The 20,996-nt window shown below is 42.6% G+C and overlaps 1 protein-coding gene across 6 annotated transcripts in view; it reads right to left on the minus strand.

Annotated features, from left to right (window-relative positions):
- The window catches only part of TANC1 (tetratricopeptide repeat, ankyrin repeat and coiled-coil containing 1), a 70,171-nt gene that overhangs the window by 42,259 nt on the left and 6,916 nt on the right, over positions 1–20,996 (minus strand). For 4 of the 6 annotated variants that reach the window (XM_052675935.1, XM_052675932.1, XM_052675938.1 and 1 more), the window contains exon 2: positions 6,981–7,055. The exons of 1 other annotated variant lie outside the window; for it this stretch is intronic. In XM_052675935.1, coding sequence (XP_052531895.1) covers positions 6,981–7,041 — 61 coding nt within the window. In that variant the 5' untranslated portion in view covers positions 7,042–7,055. Of the gene's footprint in view, positions 1–5,139; positions 5,189–6,980; positions 7,056–20,996 lie in introns of those variants that run through there. One more of the 6 variants, XM_052675936.1, reaches the window with a different exon arrangement.

A 20,996-nucleotide genomic window follows, 5' to 3' on the forward strand; every position in this document is an offset into this window, starting at 1 on the left:
CAGCCCTGCCGTGGGCTGGCTGCCCCCAGCTCCGGCTGCCCATCCATGGCCTGGGGCACCTCCAGGGACGGGCAGCTCAGCTCTGTGCAGTGCCACGGCCTCCCCCCTCTATTTGCTGAACCACACTGAAAAACGATTACAATGTTCATTCTGGTTTCTGGACATGAAGAAAAAGCACGGAAGCAGCACAGTAATGCAAGTAACCACAATGAGAAAACAGTGTTATTAAGAATTTCTAATTGGATATGCTGCTGAGGCAGCGATTTGGAATTTCTGTAAATATTCCAGCTGGAATGCTACTGAGACAGCACAAGAAACAGGAGACCAAAGACCAAAACGACTTCCTCCCCCTTCAGGGTTAGCAAGTCCACCCATGACTCCCCTGTACTATGAAGCAGCAAACTGTTGCTAACTCACTGTTTTCTCAATAAACTGTGTGGATTTTAATTTGTCCTTCTCGACTGTACATGAAATGATACATTACGGAAAAGCCCTGCAAAACCAAGGGCTACAAAAGCCCTGAATACACTGCTGTGGCAGATCTTCAATCACTAAATTGAGATGATTTGATTATGGCAATAACTTTGAAGATGTTTCACAATCTATTCATGTCTCACCATTTTTTTTCTTTTCTACTTTTTTTTCCCTGCTGATTGTATTTCCCTGACACTGCAGAGGTACTGTGGGGACAGGTACACAGATCATGACTCAGATTCTAGAGCAATGTGATTAAAACAAGCAAACAAACATCCAAAACACGCTTCACTGAAATACTCCTTTTCAATTACTTTTCTAATTTTAAACTTGCTTTCACTTGTTGTCATTCTTATATATGCTATTACAACACCAGCCCTGAGAAAGCCCAATCACACTGGTCTCAAGCTCTGAGGACAACATTTCCTCAGTGAGGTTGGAACATTTTTAAACACTAACTGCTGCAGCAGAAAAAAATGGCAGGACGGCAGGTTCTAATTAAAACCTGGTTGGGATACTGTAGAACTGCAGAGGACAGCCATCAAACATGAGCCATTCCAAGAAAGCAGAAGTTGCTCCTCCAATGCCTTTCTAAAAGCTGTTAGCTACAGGCAATGGAAATCAAATCACAGTTTAGTTGCACCTTGGGATGCAACTGAAAGGCATCATCAGATTAATAACGTGTTGTTTTCTTGTTTTTGTTTGCTTGCTTGTTTTTTAAGATGCAAATAGATACAAGGAAGGTAGACTAACGGAATGATTTGGTATTTTAAGGATATTAGGATCTACATCTTGAATTTTAAATTAAACTAATCCTTCTTTTGAACAGAGAGGATAACTAAAATGAAAACCTTTCCAGTATTTATGTCAGTATGAGACATAATAAAGTATATTCTTCATTCACTGCAAGTTTCTTAGAAATCAAAGAACCTCAACTACTTTACCAGATTATGTACAAACTACAGTATGGTGTTGATGCCAGAAATCAGGTAATTTTGTCATGAAAAAAAAAAGGATCTCTATCTTCAAAATAGAAAACTTACCCAACCAAAATGCAGGTTCCCTACGTCTGAATATTGGCAGCAACTGCACAGCAGACAGTATTCCACTGACATCACTCAATGTCTACTTCTGAGGTGGGTGATTTTGTATTTGTTCCCTTAATTTACCTGCCTAAGTGAAACAGAAGACTCTTAGCTCACTTCAAAACGCATTTCTGATTAAGAAATTCTGCTATAATGAAAGGAGTCTGTTTATGGATGTTTTTTTTAAAAAAAGCTCTGCAGGATTTTGTTGCTTAAAAAGCTTCCTAGCAAGCATGCCAGGATGTACAGAGCACCAATAGCACTTTTCAAACAAACAAGGACTGTAACTGCCCAGATCTGATTAAGCCTAACTTTGGTGTAAACTGGACAGCAAAGAAGCAAAGAACAAACTTTGCTACATGACTGCTAAGAACTTCAAGTTATTGTAGCAAATTCTAAGCATGAAATCAGAAGCTGATAAAAACCCGAGTACCACAGCTAACTTCTGTCAGAAAAAGAAAATATTAACAGAACTGCTGCAGAGGTGCACGCCTAGCAAGGTCACTGCTGTCCTACGTCAACAATCCTCAGGGTTCAATAAGCAGTTAAGACAATAGAGAAATCGGTGTTCTCCACATAAGAGGTCACTCCCAGCATTAAACCTGGTGGCTGCCTCAAACTCAACCTGTTTGCACACGCTTTGTCTGCAAACTGCCCTGGCATTTGATGGAATAGAGAAATCATTACATCTGTCTAACTCTAGTGTTTCGGTGTTAAAAACAGCGAGGGTTGTTGAACAGCAGAAAAGGCTGCAGTCTCCATCCTTGCAGATTATCAAAATATGACCTGGCCCTGTACTAGAGTGATTCCACAATAACTTCTGCATATACACTCACCACAAACTCTCTAAAGCTGTTTGAAGCCTCTTCAGCATGGCAAGCCGAAAACATGAGCTTAAAAGGCATAACTTCTTTGCTGTTTTAGAAGAAGTATAACGCTGTGAGTTGAGACAGAATTAAGCAAAGTTGACAGGGGGAGTGTGCAAAAGATCAACACTACTGCTGGGTGACTTTCTTAGCTGCTTTACACATGGCTCTCAATGCACTCAAGGCCTCATGACAACTCTGTGAAAACCAGCTCCGAGGGAGAGCACGAGTAACAAACTGTACCAGTGTACGTGTCTGTGCAGCACTGCGTAACACGGCCTCTGCAAACAGAAATACCCCACACACAAACACAAGTTATTCCTGACAGTATTAACAACTTCTACTCTGGCAAAATAGCTGGTGGGGCACACTGAAGCCTAACAAACGATAAAGGAAAGTGAAGACTTTACAGACATAATCAGAAGGAAATAGCTGTGGGGAAAAAGGGCATTAGCTGTATGGCATCAGGAATACAATCCAGCACTTCTGAGAATAATGTACTGCTATGCCTAAGAAAACGAAAAACAAGGATTACCAAACCCATCATTTTTGATGTTTTAAGGAACCATTTCCCTCTGTGTTCCATTCCCATCCTACTTTTCAATAGAATTGATGAGCAGCAGTGGACAGAACTCTCACCTGAAAGTGTAAACAGCGCTTTATTTTGACTGTGCAACACTGACAGTTGCTCTTTAAGGTATTTGTGCCTTTCAAAATGAAAACACCTGCATGTGCATACACAGCTGATTCAACACAATGAGAAAAGAATCTAGAACAGAGGGCACCAAGGGACTGAGTCTTTGCACTATGGACAAGGTAACCACACACACAGTTCAGGAGTTGAAGAAAAACTCATAGGAAGTGAAGCAGTTCATTGGTGATCTTCCTGGGATACGAATAGGCTTCCGTCATGTAAAATGATTCCATTAAAGAAAATCAATATTTAATTCTCTTGCTCTTGAGAATGAGGTATGGACTGGCCAAAAAACAGGAGAAACTAGCCTGGAAGGGGAAGCAAATTCATTACAGCCTAAGTAACTGGGCAGAAGTGAAGAGCCTCAAGTGAGAAACAAAGCAAGCAGAAATTAGAATAAAAGTTCAAAGAACCAAATGGACAACCTTTGTCAGTTGTGCTTGTACTTGGGTTTATCTGCCCACTTTCTGACAGTTAAATCTGAAATCTGGATTACTTTTTCTGCACACAAAATACATTTTCCTGTAGTGATAACTTTTTTTTTTTTTTTAAGATGCTTTAAAGAAAAAAAAAGTGACGAGCAGAAGTTACTGGGGTCACTGAAGAAATTTCTATTTATGTGCTTCAAGGAGAGGATTGGTTTCCTTTTTCCCTTCTAAATGTATGCAGGATTTATTACTGGAATTAGCTCCTGGTAAAAAGCAGTCACCACAAAATACTCACTGCTCAGCAAAAAAAAAAGAGTTTCAATTTTTAACTAACCATCAGCAGCCACAGAACATGGGCAAAGCAACACAGAACAATCAAAAACAGTTCCATGTTTTAAGCATGGAACAAAGCCTCTTCTGTTGCAAAATATTTTTAGAGTAACAAGCAAAAGTCACACTGAAACTTAAAAGTATTCCAGTAAAAGTTCAATGCTCCAGCTAGTGGTAGGTGCTTAATCTGGCAGAAAGTCCCTTTGCACTTAAAATTTAAAGCCTAACATCATAGAGAGTCTAGACAGAAAATGTCATTTGAATATACATACTTGGTTTTAAAACGCAAACTTGTTTTATTCAAGGATCTCAATCCTTTGATTGGCTAAGAGGTTATCTGAAGCTCTCATTGCTCTGAGCTTAGTTACAAGCGTATCAGTCAGATACCAATGTTTAATGAGACAATGCGTGAAAAGTGGAGACCAAAAAAACCATTCCAACTAAACAAGTTACATACAGGCAAGTAATTTTCATAGAATCATAGGGTGGTTTGGGTTGGAAGGACCTCTAAGATCATCTCGTTCCAACGCCCTGCTACAGGACGGAACACCTCCCTGCAGCCCAGGCTGCTCACAGCCCCGTGCAGCCTGGCCTTGAGTGCTTCCAGGGAGGGAACATCCACAGCCTCACTGGGCAGCCTGTTCTGTGTCTCACCATTCTCACAGTGAAGAATTTCTTCCTAATCTCTAGAATAAATCTACCCTCCTCCAGTTTAAAACCATTTCCCCTTGTCCTGTCACTACCCACCTTTACAAGAAGTCCCTCCCCACCTTTCCTGTAGGCCCTTAAGGTACTGGAAGGCTGCTGTAAGGTCTCCTTTGAGCTTTCTGCAGGCTGAGGAGCCCCAGCTCTCAGCCTGCCCCGCAGGGGAGGTGCTCCAGCCCTCTGATCATCTTTGTGGCCCTCCTCTGGACCTGCTCCAACAGCTCCACGTCCTTCTTGTGTTGGATGCTCCACAACTGGACGCAGTGCTCCAGGTGGGGTCTCGTGAGAGCAGAGCAGAGGGGCAGAATCACCTCCCTCGCCCTGCTGCTCACATTCCTCTCGATGCAGCCCACAGTAAGTTGGCTTTCTGGGCTGCAGGGGAACATTGCCAGCTCATGTTGAATCTTTCCTCAACTGACATCCCAAATCTTTCTCCTCAGGGCTGCTTTCAAGCCCTTTTTTTGCCCAACCTATACCTGTGCTTGGGATTGCCCCAACCCAGGTACAGGACTTTGCACTTGGCCTTGTTGAACCTCATGAGGTTGGCAAGGACCCACCTCTCCAGCCTGTCCAGGTCTGTCTGGATGGCATCCCTTCCTTCCAGCGTGTTGACTGCACCACTCAGCGTGGTGTCATCTGCAAACTTGGCACTTGATCCCACTGTCCATGTCCCCTACAAAGATGTTCAACAACACCAGACCTTGCACCAATCCCTGAGGAATGCCCCTCATCACCGGTCTCCACTGGAACACTGAGCCACTGACTGCAACTCTCTGAGCACAACCATTCAGCCAATTCCTTATCCAGTGAGTGGTCCATCCATCACATTCATTTTTATTCTAACCTGATGACCAGGATGTCATGTGGAACTAATGATTAAATAACTAATGATTAAATAGAGACTTTAATAAAAGATTATGCCTTCTTGCATAGGAGCTTCACTTTGATTTTAAAGTAGCAACTTAGTTGCCATTAGCAAAAAAAAAAACTCACATCAGTAAACGTAAACACTATAATTCAAAGTTCTAGCAGCAGAAAGAAAAATATGAATGGCAGAATATTATACAAGCAATCACAACTCAGCAAGAGTTACATGCCTTTGAAAGCCATTTTATTTTTCAATAAAAATACCAACCACAATCCATTTCCTAATTGTAAATGAGCATATGTAAAAAGAGGAATAAATCTCAAATTCACAATTTTCCTGCAACTCATTTAGTATAAAACATCAATAAGGAGATTACATATATTCAGAAAATAACTAAATGTACACCAGGACATAGCACAGTGTAACAGAAATAACACTATATCATATTTAAGTCAAAGATATTTCAGGTGTGGATACCAGAATTTCCTTTTAGAAGGAAAAACAAAGGAAACGTGGTCTCAAATGAGCAACGTAGCAAAATCTGATCTACAGTAGAACTGCATAAAATCTGAGAAAAAATTATTGATAATAGAACCTTTTTGTTACCCCAATTAAAAAATCTGAATATGAAGACAATCACTAATCATTGGGTGCATATCAGCACATAAGTATTTCCATACCTTTTATTTCATCGTACAGAAATCATAAGCACTAATCCCATTCTTATTTCTCCAGATTTTCAGCTTTTGCAGCACTACATTCTAAACATCAGCTTTTTGTTGATACAACACTTTTTGAGCACTATACAGAAGTCCAACAAAGACTTTAAAATGGAAAAGAGAAAAATCCCAACTACTTACCACATTAAATTCTACTGAAATTAATCAAGTTTTCATGTGTGCTATGTGCTACATTTGATGTTAAACTTCTGATGGGATTTTAGTGCAGGAGGAATGCTGTGAACTAAGCACAATGCTTCCATTATTCATGTTCCTTCAGGCCTGATACTGGGTCAACAGAATGACAATGCTCATGTTACTAAAAAGCCAACTGAAATAATGGAGCATGTTCTGCAGAAATGTAATACACAAGATTTTCTCTTCTTTTTAAGTTGAAATCTATTATGAGTATTTTATATCTAATGATCTTTTGCTTAATAGGAAAAATACAGATTCCCACAACGCAGGCAGTTGCCAACTTTGGACAGCTGAAGCAAACAAACAAAACTGCTCAAAACACAACGGATAAGACCCACAAGAAATAGCAACCCAAATCTCTCTCTGAACCATCCATCCATCCATCCTGCACTTCTATGGTAAGAATGAAGAGCAAGGTGCTCCAGTCTGCCCTTCTTCCTAGTAGCAACTCAGGAACAAATGCACTGGGTGCGCACTCCCAGGCAGCTTTAAGCCTCCTCCTCACACAGATGAGTGCTCTGCATGTAACCATTCCTGTCTGAGCAGAGGGCCAGCAGCACAGGTGAACCTACCATGGGGAATATGAGTCATCCTCTGTAATGAATATTCATACCTGATTCTTTTTTGCTCCCTTTTCCACCCTCTCGGCTCTTCTTTAAAACTGCCTTTAACATTTTACGTGTTGCTCCTAAAGAATAACAGAAAGAAATGCAGCATCAGTATTGGCCACTCACACAAAGCCAAACAGAATACAGGATGGATCAATTTAAATAAAACAGGGAGGTAACCAAATACTTTTTTCTTTTATTTTTCCCTGCAATGCAGCTTGTTTAAGCCAAGCCTCAAAGCAGAAAAAATGTTTCAATACTTGAACTAAGCAATCAAGAGTTCACTGTCTTATAAAAAAAAAAAAGTAATAATTCAGCATTCTCCACATTCCACGTGTAATTAAGGTTACAAGGCTAAACCTGTGTACATTACTGTAAAACACCCAGGCAAAAAGAGAGTAAAGTTCCAGCTCCTGTCCTGAGCTCATCAGCACAGCTGTGGGAGCCGCAGAGCAGCCCGGTCAGCTGGAGGCTCCAAACCACAGAAGCAGAGCAGGTGGTGATGTGGGATGTGGTATCACACACCATTGGTTTTTACCTACATACAACATGCTGCTAACCAACAAAGGAAGAGCCAAACAAGTTCTGTGCTACTGCAGTTCTCCTCACTGCTGTAAGCAGAGGTATCTGCCCACACGCTCATGTGAGCAGGTGCATCTCTCCCACTCTGCACGCAGATCTCACATTTAACCTCAAGTGAGCAGCAGCTGCAGATTTCAGAGAATTATTAAGGAAAAGATATCCAGGTTAGAAAGTGGAAGACAGTTTAGATGTTTCAGGTAACTAGCTTTGGTTACCAAGTATGGAAAGCAGAATGCAAGCAATTGCAGAGAGCAGCTCTTTCTTAAAAAGCTTTCTGGAGCACCCATGCATTTTATTTTTTTTTCATTGAAAAGCTGTTGAAAACTGTCTCCGTTTAGCATAGGATACACAAGAGGAAGAAGAAAAAGTAATCAGGTGATGCTGAATGTTACAGAATACCATACAAAACGCATGAAATGAAAAGAAAATGCAAAAAATCTTCCACCCCAAAAATATGGATTCTTCAGAAAGTTCACTCAATCTAATGAAATAAAGCAGAAAAAAGAAAAATCAGTACAAGAGTTCTTAAGCTCCTACAAACAACCTGAAGCACACCTCACTGGTGACAGGATGAGGGGAAATAGGCTCAAGTTGCCCCAGGGTAAGTTTAGGATGGATATCAGGAAACACTTCTTTACAGAAAGGGTGGTTAAGCACTGCAATGGGCTTCCCAGGGAGGTGGTTGAGTCACCAGCCCTGGATGTGTTTAAGAACCATTTGGATGTGGTGCCCAGGGATTTAGAGAGGGTTGTTAAAGTTAGGGTAGGATGGTTGGGTTGTGGTTGGACTCAGTGGTCTTGAAGGTCTTTTCCAACCTGACTGATTCTATGATTCCACCAATCAGAAATCCAGGAGGTTTCCACAGCCTACACTGTATTCAATACATCGATCCCTGAGTCAGTTCCAAATGCATACAGATGCGCATGCAAGATGCTTATTTTTCCTGCAGCAGACTAACATCTCCAACAAGCTGCACTGACAGTTACACTCCTCAGCATCACAAACTGTGAGGCACGCAGGCAGCAAACACACTTTGACGATCTGTGCCTTGGACAAGGCAACTTCTGAGGACTAATAAAGGAAAAAAGACACTACAACAGTAGAGCAAGTTCTGTTGTACTCTCAGACCTTTAAACTTCCAGCAATAAAAAATGAAAACTTGCCAAACACTCCCAGAGTAGGACCATATTTATTATTTATATACTCAGTGTGCTTGCAACACCAGTGACTCAGAATCAACCATGTCCTATAGGCAAAGGCCACGTGTCAGCACTCACCACATCTGTCTGGCAATACCGGGAAGACTGGATGAAAAACATGGTTAACAACACTTCCCTGAGCAACAGCTGATTTTTTTTTTTTTAAATAAGAAAACAGTTCCTGAAGTTCAACCATGAGGTCATAAAAAGGAAAAACTAAAGACAATATCAAGAAACTCCCTTCCTTGCTTGCTTCTGTTATTCTGGAAAAGCTAGACATAGACACAGCCCACCACACCAGGGTTCTTGGCTTTTTGTTGTTGTTGTTGTTTTTTAAACAGCAACATATTCACATTTATGGACTGGGGGAAAAAAAAAGAACCCTTACATACATAAATTAGGAAATTAGAAATTGTTCTGGTTTTGTACTAAGATCTTTCATTATGTAATCACATCCCATCCATGCAACCACTGAAATGATGCCCACAAACAAAACAGAAACTTCCACCTACAAGCACACCAATCCAAGAAAGCCACGTGCTGTACCTACAGAATGATCTGTAGAATGTGCTGCAGTGTCGGCTACTTGCACCAGGCCTCCCTGATGGCCTCACACAACTCAGTGAAGCATAGCACTGCTACAGCACAGCTGTGATACATATGTGCTACATACATCATTCCTCTCAGCCAACCAGAGTACTGTTGATATTTTCCCTGACAAACAACAGACTTCTTTCCATGTTCCTGAACAACATTTTAGAAAGGATTTTTCTATTTTAATACAAAACACTTCAAATCAATAAGTACATTTTTCTGGCTCATCTCAATTCCTTCCAGTCACTTCACACCACATGACTGCAGATGCCACTGTGCGTGTGAATCTGGAAGCACGCAGACCCCATGCTTAGCATTTGCACACTGGGCACTCATTTGTTCTGGAAACCCAGATACATAAATCTCACCTTAACATTGCAGTTTGAATGTCATAAGCTCTTTGGAACCCATTTTTATGTGCATTGGACAGCTCTTTAAAATGAAAACTTTCTCAACTCATTATAGTAGGTCACAATCGATGTAACTATACTCAGGAGTAATGTGGCTTTTAATCTTACTGTTGGGCATTCACGGGTATATTTAAAGCACTTAGTGGAGAGCAGTGTTCAATCATAAAATTCAAATCAGAAAGAAAATGCAGATGTAGAAGAGTGGGAAGAATAGTTAGAGTTGCAGGAGCATCCCCAGTTTGGTGTTCCCACCTCCTGTCTGGCTCTGAATCTTTAATGTTTCCTCCACAACTGTTCAGCGCTGTATGCTGTTGGCGTGTTCTGTGGCACTTGGAAAATTCGTTCATTAATAAACAGAACAATGTGACATATATGAAGACCACAGAATGCCTATTTTACATCAGCTACATACTTATCACAGTATACTTTGCAACATACTAAATCACCAAGCATTTTATTAAAAAAAAAAATACAAAACATCAAACACGTGCAGCCTTTGAGCTGATGTCTCTTTGCAATAGTCACTCTGTTCCCTCAGCACTACTTTAAAACAGAAATTACACCACAGAACCACAGCACGGTTGGGTTGGAAGGGACCCCTCAGCTCCAGCCCTGCCATGGGCAGCTGCCCCCCCAGCTCCAGCTGCCCAGGGACGGGCACCTCAGCTCCGGGCAGTACCACGGCCTCACCGCCCTCCGGGAAAGGAATGCCCTCCTCCCATCAGACCTAAATCTTCCTTCTTTCAGTTTAAAACCACTCCTCCTCGTCCTATCGCTAGTGGCCTGTGCACAAAGCCCGTTTCCCTCCCGTTCATAAGCCGCCCTCGCATACTGTAAGGCTGCAGAGCAAGGTGTCCGCAGAGCCTCCTCCAGGCCGCACTGCCCCGGCTCCCATCGGCCCGTCTCCACGGCAGAGGCGCCGCAGCCTCTCATCGTCATGGCGGCCCCGCTCCGGACGGGCTCCCACAGCCCCGTTTCTTCGCTCCGGGCCCCGTGCGGACGCAGCGCTCCCGAGGGCCTCTCGAGGGCAGGGCAGAGGGGACGGACCCCCCCCCCGCGCAGCCCCGCTGCAGTCGGCCTCGGCTGCGAGCGCGCGGCGCTGCCTGCTGGGCGGCTTTTTGCCTACGACTCACAACCCCGGCTTTACAAACACCGAAGCCCACCGTGATCATCAACAGCTGGTGGTTTGAGAGAATAATGGCTGCAGGTGTGGAAAAGAAACCAAAAACAAAACAACAATTACAACAAAAGCAAATGGAGAGCGAAGTTTGGACTAGATTAATGATGAAAGCATACAAAAAAGGAATCATTGGCGCAAACTAGGAATATAACCATGTTGACATACACGTGTATTTCTACATACTCGGCCCCTAAAAAGAAGGGAGGCCCTCAGCCTTTCTTTCTTCCATCCTACCTGACAACTGGAAAGAAGAACACTTTCAGGGCAGCTTATGAGCAAAACATTGCCAATCATTAACATAAAAATAGATGGCCTGAACACTGCAAAATATTAAGTAACAGTGAAGCTGTTTTTACTTACACTTTTCTGCACCTCCTGGAATTCCAACATAGAACTTCTAATACAAACTTCACTGTCTTGTCCTGCAAAGCTGCAACACCTTAAATTCTTGTTACATGCTAAAAAAGATATAAGCACCTTGAAAACTATTAAGCTCTAACTGCTGATACCCCGTTTTAATGGTTTACGTCATAAAACTGGAAGCGCATGTTTAACCTGGCAGCACAAACTGCCTAATGTGGTTAGATATAGGTATCAAAAAATTCCCATCTAACCTTGGCAAGCTCATGGCTTCTAAAATATGGCACAGAATGCAGTTCATCGTAGAATGAGGCAAGACACGATGGCATTAACATTAATACAAGTGGGCCTTGTTCAGCAGACAGACAGAACTGCTGGACCCACAGGTGCTGGAGGCTTTACAGCCACACCAGCACAGTCCATCTGCCCAGAAATTAATGTGTTGCCTGTGAGCTGCTTTTTAAACTTTCATTATTTTTAATTTGTAGACAACTGAATGTAGACTAATGAAAGAGAAATTCTGCTACACAGTATTTTACGTTTGACATAACTGTATGCCAGTATTCTTTCTTTAGAGAAGGATAATCAAAGTAGCTCTTAATAACAGTATTCTAGTTGAAGGGCTACAAGATAGGGCTGGTAACTCATTTCATCACTATATTAAACCACAGCAGCAAAATGTCTCCGGTATTCTCCCATTTCTCCTTTTAACTAAAAAATAAGCACAAATACTGCTTATGTATGTTTCAATCCCCTTCCACCAACTGCTTCCATCATTCCTATGCAGAATGTTCGGTACTTCAGCTCCGATTTCTTTCAATTCTCACCTATTCACAGTTATCCATGCTCACCAAGCTCATCAATTCTGATCTCAAAAAGGGTCAGAGTTCCATATTTTTGTTCATCGTGCAGTGTACATGATCTTTTCTTCTAAGGGCAATTTCACATGAAACTAAAGCTAGTTTTATATATTCTAACAGAGTCTAACTGGCATTTAGAATTCCTTCAGGCTTATAATCTAACAAAATTTTCTTTGGGTTCCTTTTGTAAAGAAACGACGCAAACCATTCACTCCATTCAAGTACTTGAAAGGAGCATATAAACAGGAGGGGGAATGACTGTTTACACAGGTTGATAAGACAAGGAAGAATGGCTTTAAACTAAGACAGGGGAGGTTTAGGTTGAATATTAGAAGGAAATTTTTCCACACAGAGGGTGGTGATGCACTGGCACAGGTTGCCCAAGGAGGCTGTGGATGCCCCATCCCTGCAGGCATTCAAGGCCAGGCTGGATGTGGCTCTGGGCAGCCTGGGCTGCTGGTTGGTGACCTGCACACAGCAGGGGGTTGGAACTGGGTGAGCATTGTGGTCTTTTGCAACCCAGGCCATTCTAGGATTCTATGCAGATTAGCAGACCTCCCCTTTATTTTTACAGTGATGATAAAGTCTAAGAAGAAATGGAAGAACAATTAATTCTCTCACTAAAAGGTGATGTCATTCTTTGTATATATTTCATATTTCTAAGCTGTTGAAAAGTAAATATGCATCTATGGAACTACTGATTTCTTGCCTTAACTCATCTTCTCTTTGACAAGTAAATAATGTTTCCCAAATGTGACAGCAGATCCTAAGGGATGAATAAAACTTACCCCAAGCTGTGTAGTCCCTGCCTGGAAGTTCCAACTTCTCTGTGGTCAACGTAATATTTTCAGTATTGCAACCAGTGTTAGTTCAGTATTTGGGCATCCCCAAGACCACGTCAACACAGTTAACAACTAGTTGAATCCAACATGTTTTTCCAATAAACATACAGATCCCTTTATATAACCCACAAACCTAGGTGAGCATAAGCAAACCATTTAATGAAAGTCTAGTAGTTCTCCAATAAGGCTTCAAAGACTGCATCGCAGAGTCTGAAATGAATTATCTTTAGTGAGCTTTTATAAGGAGTCATGAGGTGGATTTAACAGCATGTCATCAGTAACTGTGGAAAAGGCACACATTCTGAACACAAGACTCAAATTTTAATAGGTAACAAGCAACTACATGGGAAGCATGTAACTTGGATGTCGGAACTGACATTCAAAATGCAGGACTTATCATTTCATTTTCCATTTCATAGCTCCTATGCTGTGTTTTTAATAAAAGCCTGCAGAAAACTTTCAAGCATTCTCTGTACACCACACTTTTCAAACAAGAAAAACAACATATCTAGGTCAGAAGAAGAATACTTCGCAAAAAACAAACAAACAACAAAACAACAAACACTGCTATGCTTAAAGTCTTGACTTTGCCCTGATACAGAGCTGAGAAGAGCTCCCATTAAGAAGAAAGCAGGCAGTTTTAACAGGTGATACTTGACCAGTAAGATGATTACTAAGAACAAGTGTGTAAATTAATGCAAAAACATTTCAGCTGTAAGAAGCATCAGGCTTACAGGCTTTCATCCTGATTGGGGTGGGATTTCAACCAGGAGATTCCTGGAGCACACTGAGAATAACTTCCCTGTCCAGGGAAAGTGTTGCTGGACTTGGAGCTCACCAATGCAGAGCAGCTCATTAAAGAAATTAAGATTGGAGACACTCTGGCCTTTAGCAAACACGCCTTGTTTGAGTTCACAGAATCACAGTTCATGATCTCTAGGAATCTGGGCCTGATGAAGACTAGAGTCAGGACCCTGAACTTCAGGAGGGCAAACTTCTGGCTGTTTAAGAAACCACTGGGTGAGATGCCCTGGGAAGCAGTCCTTAGGGGCAGAACAGAGCTGGCAACTCTCTAAGGATGCCTTTCTGACAGCACAAGAGCTCTCTGTCTCCCAGCACAAGAAATCAAGCAGAGGAGGCTGGAAAGCAACATGGCTGAGCAAGGACCTGCAGGTCAAACTGAGGGACAAGAAGGGCATCTGCAGGCAGTAGAAGCAGGAATGTGCATCCCAGAAAGAATACAGAGATGCAGCCCAAACATGCAGAGATGGAATCAGGAAAGCCAAAGTCCAGATGGAACTGAACCTGGCAATGAACGTGAAAAATAATAAGGGACTCTATGGGTACATTAGTCAGAAGAGAAGGGCTAAGGAGTGTGTAGCCGCTCTGAAAAAATGAGAAGGGAGAACTCCCTACAGAAGACAGTGGGAATGCAGAGCTTCTCAGTGAGTTCTTTGCCTCAATCTTCATTGGCATTCAGGCTTCTCAAACCTCTAACGTAGCTGAATCTTGAGGCAGGGGCTGGGGGAGCAAAATCACTCACACTGTAAGCAAAGAGCATGTCACAGTATGCCTGATGAGACTGAATGTGTGCAAGTCCATGGGGCCAGACAACATGCATCCCAGAGTCCTAAACAAAAAGGCTGATATGCAGAAACAAAAAGGCAGCCACTCTCCATCATATTTGAAGAAGTCATGGCTGTCAGGCAAAATCCCTGGTGAGTGGAAAATGGGAAACATTACTGCCATTTTTCAGAAAGGGAGAAAAGGAGAGCCAGGGAACTGCAGGCTGGTGAGCCTCCTGTGTCTGGGAAGGTCATGGAACAGATCCTCTTGCAAGTGATGTTAAGCAACATGAGAGGTGATCAGAGACGGCCAGATGAGGAAGCATGGAAAATCTCCTCACTATCATGTTAGCTATTACAATGTGCATTTGCAGTGCCTGTTTCCCACCAGTCTGGTTTTAGATTCAACTTCCTAGATTTCGCAGGCACACCTATCCCATCCTGCAGTAGCTCTGCTTTCTGCTAATCTCTTTTATCCTACTGCTGATCATTTTGGCCAGTGTTCCCACAGAATGTGCTTCAGGGGATAATACTGTCTGTCTTTGCTTGATAGTTGTCCAAAAATTCTCAGTCAGGTGCCAGGTACTGCAGAAATTCCATTTACCGGATCAGTGAAGAAACCATCTTGCACTAAAGCAGACTAAGAGTACTAACAGAGCATGAAATCTTAACTTCCAGTGTTGTAAGCATCTGTTTAAACTAACCTGAATGATTCAACAGTGATGCTGATGAACCTCTGGATGACTCATTTATCTTGGGGATAACATACTTCCAAAAGAGGGGAGACACAAACTTGAAGTTTCACAGCTGTTTTTCCACACATGAAAATCTATCTGACCATGGAGTAGTTGTAGATGAAGTTTGTTTTTCCCCTTCTTTTCCCACAGTCAAGTCTCTCCAGAGAAAATACCAAGACTGTAGTGATGTACAAATGTACAGTTTCCTATAGAATTTCCTCTTTCTTCAGTTAAGACTGAAAACATGATGCTACTTGTCCTAATTCATCAAATGTATCCTAGCTATCTAGCCTTTCGGAACCTTACCTCCTGGGTCCTGTTATTTGCAAGACGAATCACACTTCATTCATCTCATTTAGACTAATTCACTGTCATCAGGGCTGTTTTCTCCCTTACACCATATCTTTACATTCCACACAAGTTATATTACCCTCTCTACCATTCCACTGCCTTTTATTTCTAGATTTAATGAATTTCCTTTCCTTTCCTCCAACTTTCCAAGACATGGATCAGCATACACAGATCATGCGCTAAAATAAGTTCTTGCTTCAGGGACAGAAGGTGTGTGTGCCTGGAGAAAACAAGCTAATGAAGGATGGAGCAGAGGAAGACTCCCTGCTGCTCGCCTTCAGCAATAAAACTCGCTTCAAGAAAATTTAGAGATAAAACAAAAAAAAAATTGGCCCTCCCCTCAGCGGAAAGCCACTATTTGAAGAGGTATTCCAGACAGAAATAAGGTCACAAGGTTAATAAGTCTTGAAGAAACACATAAGAATCCCAGCCAGCAGTCCTAGGAACCATGGCTGGCACACACAGTTTGCATTAGGGCAGGAATTAGCAAATAAATGAAATAAACGCAATCACTGGTTTTTACTTTTTTTTTTCCCCCTACGGCCATAATAGTGACTTTTATCCCATCTTTCTCTGTCCCACTATGTCAAATATGGAAAGTGCGACAAAGCTGCCACTTTTAAATCTATTATGAAAGGGTCAAAACATCAGGCAAGAAAGAATTCATCACTCCCCTGCTGGCAGAAGAGACACCCAGCACACAATATGTCAGTAGAAAATCAAAAACCTAAAATTAGATGAAAAATAGGTCAGAAGCTGCCATTTCAGCTTGAACAGTTTACAGAAAATGAACGGAAGACAAAAATCTTGCTAACCAAAATCTTGACCCAACTCATCCTAATTGGGTCTTATTTTCCTCAGCAGTTACATACTTACACGGTGACAGCACCATTTCATCTAGAAAGTATGGAATATTAGGAGCGTGGAAATAACAAGTGTCTCCAGTTTCTCAGCTGCCCTAGATACAGCCCTCATTTCCAGATGAACATCAACAAGCTGCTCGTAAAACAACACAGCCATTCACTTCAAGCAGCCAAAAGTAAACGCAATGCAGAATGCAATCATCTTACACTATAGAGCCTGCAGTTCAAACAGCTTAGTCGGCAAAGTCCTCTTCCTTCAGCCCTCAACATGGCATCAGTTAAACCTGCCTCCTCCACAGACATTGTTTCATAATCCATAAAACTGATTGAGCAAAGTAGAAACGGGGACAGATCTATTATCAGTATCTATATTACTTCTTGACCCCAGCACGTCAGCTGACTCCCTTGACCATCCAGCATCATGCAGCTTTCAGTAATGCTGTTAAAAGAGACCTGCGTTCCTCAATTTCTAAAACAAAAAAAAGAAAAAAAAAGACTACAAGTACTGTTAATGCCCAAGAAATCAATCTAGAGGTTAACAAATATAATTACAATTAAGAGGCAATAACCGAAAGTAATGTATCTTTTGCAGGAAAGTATTACTATTGGACAGGCTACAAACTTTACCATTATCAGGCTGACTGGCCACACATCAAGTCTAATAATCTCAAGTAGGACGTACAAAGGGCTCTAACACCTTCTGACCAGGGGACTCTCGTCTTTGTGCTGCAGCACCAGGCAGGAGTCAGGTTTCCATCTCACGTCCAGCCCAATGACATTCCATTTCATATCTGCATGGCAACACAACCCTACCAGCTGATACCGAAGCACTGCCTGGCTTTTGGATTCCTCACCCTTCAAAACTCATACAGCTGTCTCCAGTAGCTCTGCATGCAGTCATCTGCAGACAATATGCAATTTTATACTCTCCTCCATAGGAGGAAGGAGCCAATTTAGCAGAGAGCAAAACAACGTAACATCAGATGAATTCTTACAACTTTTGATAGAGGACATTCCTTCAAGGCGGTCAGTGCTTCCTTGTCAGACAGCGTACAACAGAGGTGCTACTGTAACTATCCAGGACAGAATCAGCTTACCCATAATTGAATTTTGTTGAAGTCATACAATTTCTACTCAGCATTCCCAGAAAGGATGGCAAAGCTCTCCAGCCGCACCATGATAAGTAGGCAAGGGCTGCATTTTCCTCACGTCACTACTAAGATGACTACAAAGCCCACACAATGATATTTTTGCTAACGACTTGAACTTTTCTAGGCATACTAAAAATCATTAAGATCCATATGCTTAACAAACAAACTACCGCCGCTGAGACAGGCGAACAGCCCTCTGCTTGTTTATTGTGGTGTTTACAATACAGCTCACATAAACAGTACTTTATTTGTTTCTCTGTTTCAACTGCTTTAAAACTCAAGGGGAGGAAACAAACTATGCCACGTGAAGAGAATTAATATCTTTGTTAGGGAGAAACCTATCTGGGTATACACCTGCGGTACCAGCATGGAGTCTTTTCGTATTTAAGATGTGCATCTGTAACTCAGAACTCGCAAAGCAATCACTTTCAAACACTAACATGTGACTTTTGTTCTTTTTCAGTACAAAGGCCATCAACTAAGTTCATTTAAACTGAAAAAGAAAGAAAGAAAGAAGAGCACCATTAACTATCTTTATCAAAATTAGACTTGGCTAAAATGAGTCACGTTGAGAATTTCACTGACACTGGTAAGCCAAGGAGGTTCTCACAGAATCACAGAATCACCCGGGTTGGAAGGGACCTCAAGGATCATGTAGTTCCAACCCCCCTGCCCAGCAGGGCCACCAAACAAACACATTCAGATCAGGTTGCCCAGGACCCCGTCCAACCTGGCCTTGAACACGTCCAAGGACGGGGCATCCACAACCTCCCTGGGCAAACCTCCCTGGGCACTGTTCTCACTACAGTGCTCTTGGCAATATAAAAAAAATTGACTTCAGAGTGATTTAACTCTACACATCTCTTCTTGAAATAATTAAGATAGCACGTGGTTCAGCAAACATGCTGATTTCCGGATTTGTTTCTTTCGTCTACAGTTACATATAACAAATAACAACAAAGACAGAAAGCATTAGGCAGCTTCAGACCGAGATACATCACTCTACCAGCAGGCTGTACACAAGCAAGCTGCATGACTGAAGTCACAACTTCAAAAAGGGGATGTTTTTGTATGCCTGAAATGCCAGCTGCCCCATCTTGCCTGACAGTGGCACCATGGCTTACATGAAAGCAAAAATCACTATTTCCAAAGGCTTGTAATAGATCGACTGATGAACGTTTTAGAAAAGGAAAACAAGTTCCTTCCAAGTATTGTATGGAATCACCTGGCACTGAGCCAAAGCTGGCACTAATGCAACCTGGCAGCATGCAATTAGAGGTGCACAATAACCAGAGGAAAGCACTGAGGGACATCACATGAAAATGCACGCTTACTATCTAGAAATGAAGGCTTCTTCAGGTTTTTTTTCCATCCACTGAAAAGCAAATTCACACCAACAGTAGGAAGGAGTCCAGCCAAAATCCTGCGGCACCAGCAGTGTGCCAGCACCTGCTCCCTGCCAGATGTCACTGCCCAGCGCTGCTTCTCCTTCAGGAGCTTCGGCCACATCCGCAGGACAAGTCCTGACAGAGAAGGCTGCAGATTCTTCCACTGACACATGAAGGACATTAGCCAGCAAGATTACCGACAGCATTCATGAAGCACCACCGTCCCCACCTGAGCGAAGCAAAGCACCAGACAGCTGCTCTGTTGGCACAGCCCTCCACACTGCAGGCCTGCCGATGAAGGCACACAGCTTCTGGGCAGCCTCCGGCCCCAGGAGTGCCACGTGGGAGGGGGGACTGCAGCTCAGCCATGCTGACCAGATACTGCAGGACAGCCCTCTGAAAACCCTAGCCATAGACAAGCCAACACTGTCCAAGTTTCTGTCACGTTCAGAGCCCAGAAAAGACAGCTTTTCATTACCAGACCTACTTTCCAAGTTTGCAATGATCTCTATGCTTGAGATTTGCTTTGAGATTTGTTTCTTCATTAGAGTTACATCTTATAGCTGAGATCAGATGATAAGTGGTACCACGCAATAACAGCTTGAAATATGTATAATGGCCAAAACTACCAATGCTCACTAAATCACAGTATGGATGCAGTTGTAAGGGACCTCTGGATGTCATCTGGTCCGGCCCCTTGCTCAAACAGAGCAAGCCACACAAGGAAATCTTAGAAACCTGAGAACCTTAGAAATTCAGACATTTATTTCAGAGAACACAACTGCCTTACTGGATCTGTTAACGAACGCTTAAAATAATTAGGCAAGACAACTACAAAGTGACCCTAAAAACACGAGAAAAACAGCAGCACAAGGATCCCATGGCAGGTACAGAAGGAAGAACCACACCTTTGAATCGGAACACACTGTTGGATTGGCTCAGCTATCTCCTGAAATCTCACCATAGGAATGCAGCAAAACAGAAATATTCCCTTCCCTGCTTCCTGCCTCACATACTGGGATGCCTTCTGTCTCCTGCAAAATGCAAACTTTCTGGTTTTAGTTGCTTGATCATGCTCTTCAATGAGCAAGCCTCAGACATTCCTGTACAGCGTGAGCTACAAGGAAATACCAACATCCATATTTTTTCAGTTCATTCTCAACTGAAGCACTTACCATTTGAATGTACAATTAAGTAGCATGAAGAGCACATGTTACATTGTTAAAAACAAGCCCTGTTTGAACACATCTGATAAGCAGTTCCTGTCACAAAAGATGGACACGGATTTAGCAGAGGGTTGGAGGCTTTCTTGCCAGCACTCCCTTCATGCAAGCAGATCTATGAAGTGGCACTGACTGCCGGGAGGGAGCTCTGCAGCACCTCTGCCACAGAGACAGCCTGCGGGACCAGGAGCGTTCAGCCTGCAAGAGAGAAGGATCCAGAGAGAACTCACTGCAGCCTTCCAGTGCTCAAGGGGCTGCAGGAAGACAGGAGAGGGACTTCTCACACAGAGTGCAGTGATAGGACACAGGGAACGGTTTTAAACTAACTTAGGTCGGTTTTAACCCCAACTTCTGGTGACTTAGGTCCAATGCGAGGAAAAAGTTCTTTCTCCAGAGGGCAGTGAGGCCCTGGCACCGCTGCCCAGAGCTGCGGGTGCCCCAGCTCACGGATTGATGGGGGGCAGCCAGCCCAGGGCAGGGATGGGGCTGGTGGGGGGCTCTGGGGTCCCTCCCAACCCAGTTGAGCTGTGACTGCATGAAATCAATGAGAACACTCACAAGCTGCATAAATGCTTTGGGTATCACTCCTTGCCAGCAGCAAGTCTGTGACAGGGTTCAGAAGAGGGACAAGAAGATATGTACAACCTCCCACTTTGTTCTTGAAGAAAAATTAAAGGCTTGTCTATACAAGGTAAAAAGTGCTTCACATTCACACT

The sequence above is a fragment of the Tympanuchus pallidicinctus genome, unplaced genomic scaffold, assembly GCF_026119805.1.
Source record: "Tympanuchus pallidicinctus isolate F22 unplaced genomic scaffold, pur_lepc_1.0 scaffold15, whole genome shotgun sequence".
NCBI classification, from domain to species: Eukaryota; Metazoa; Chordata; class Aves; order Galliformes; family Phasianidae; genus Tympanuchus; species Tympanuchus pallidicinctus.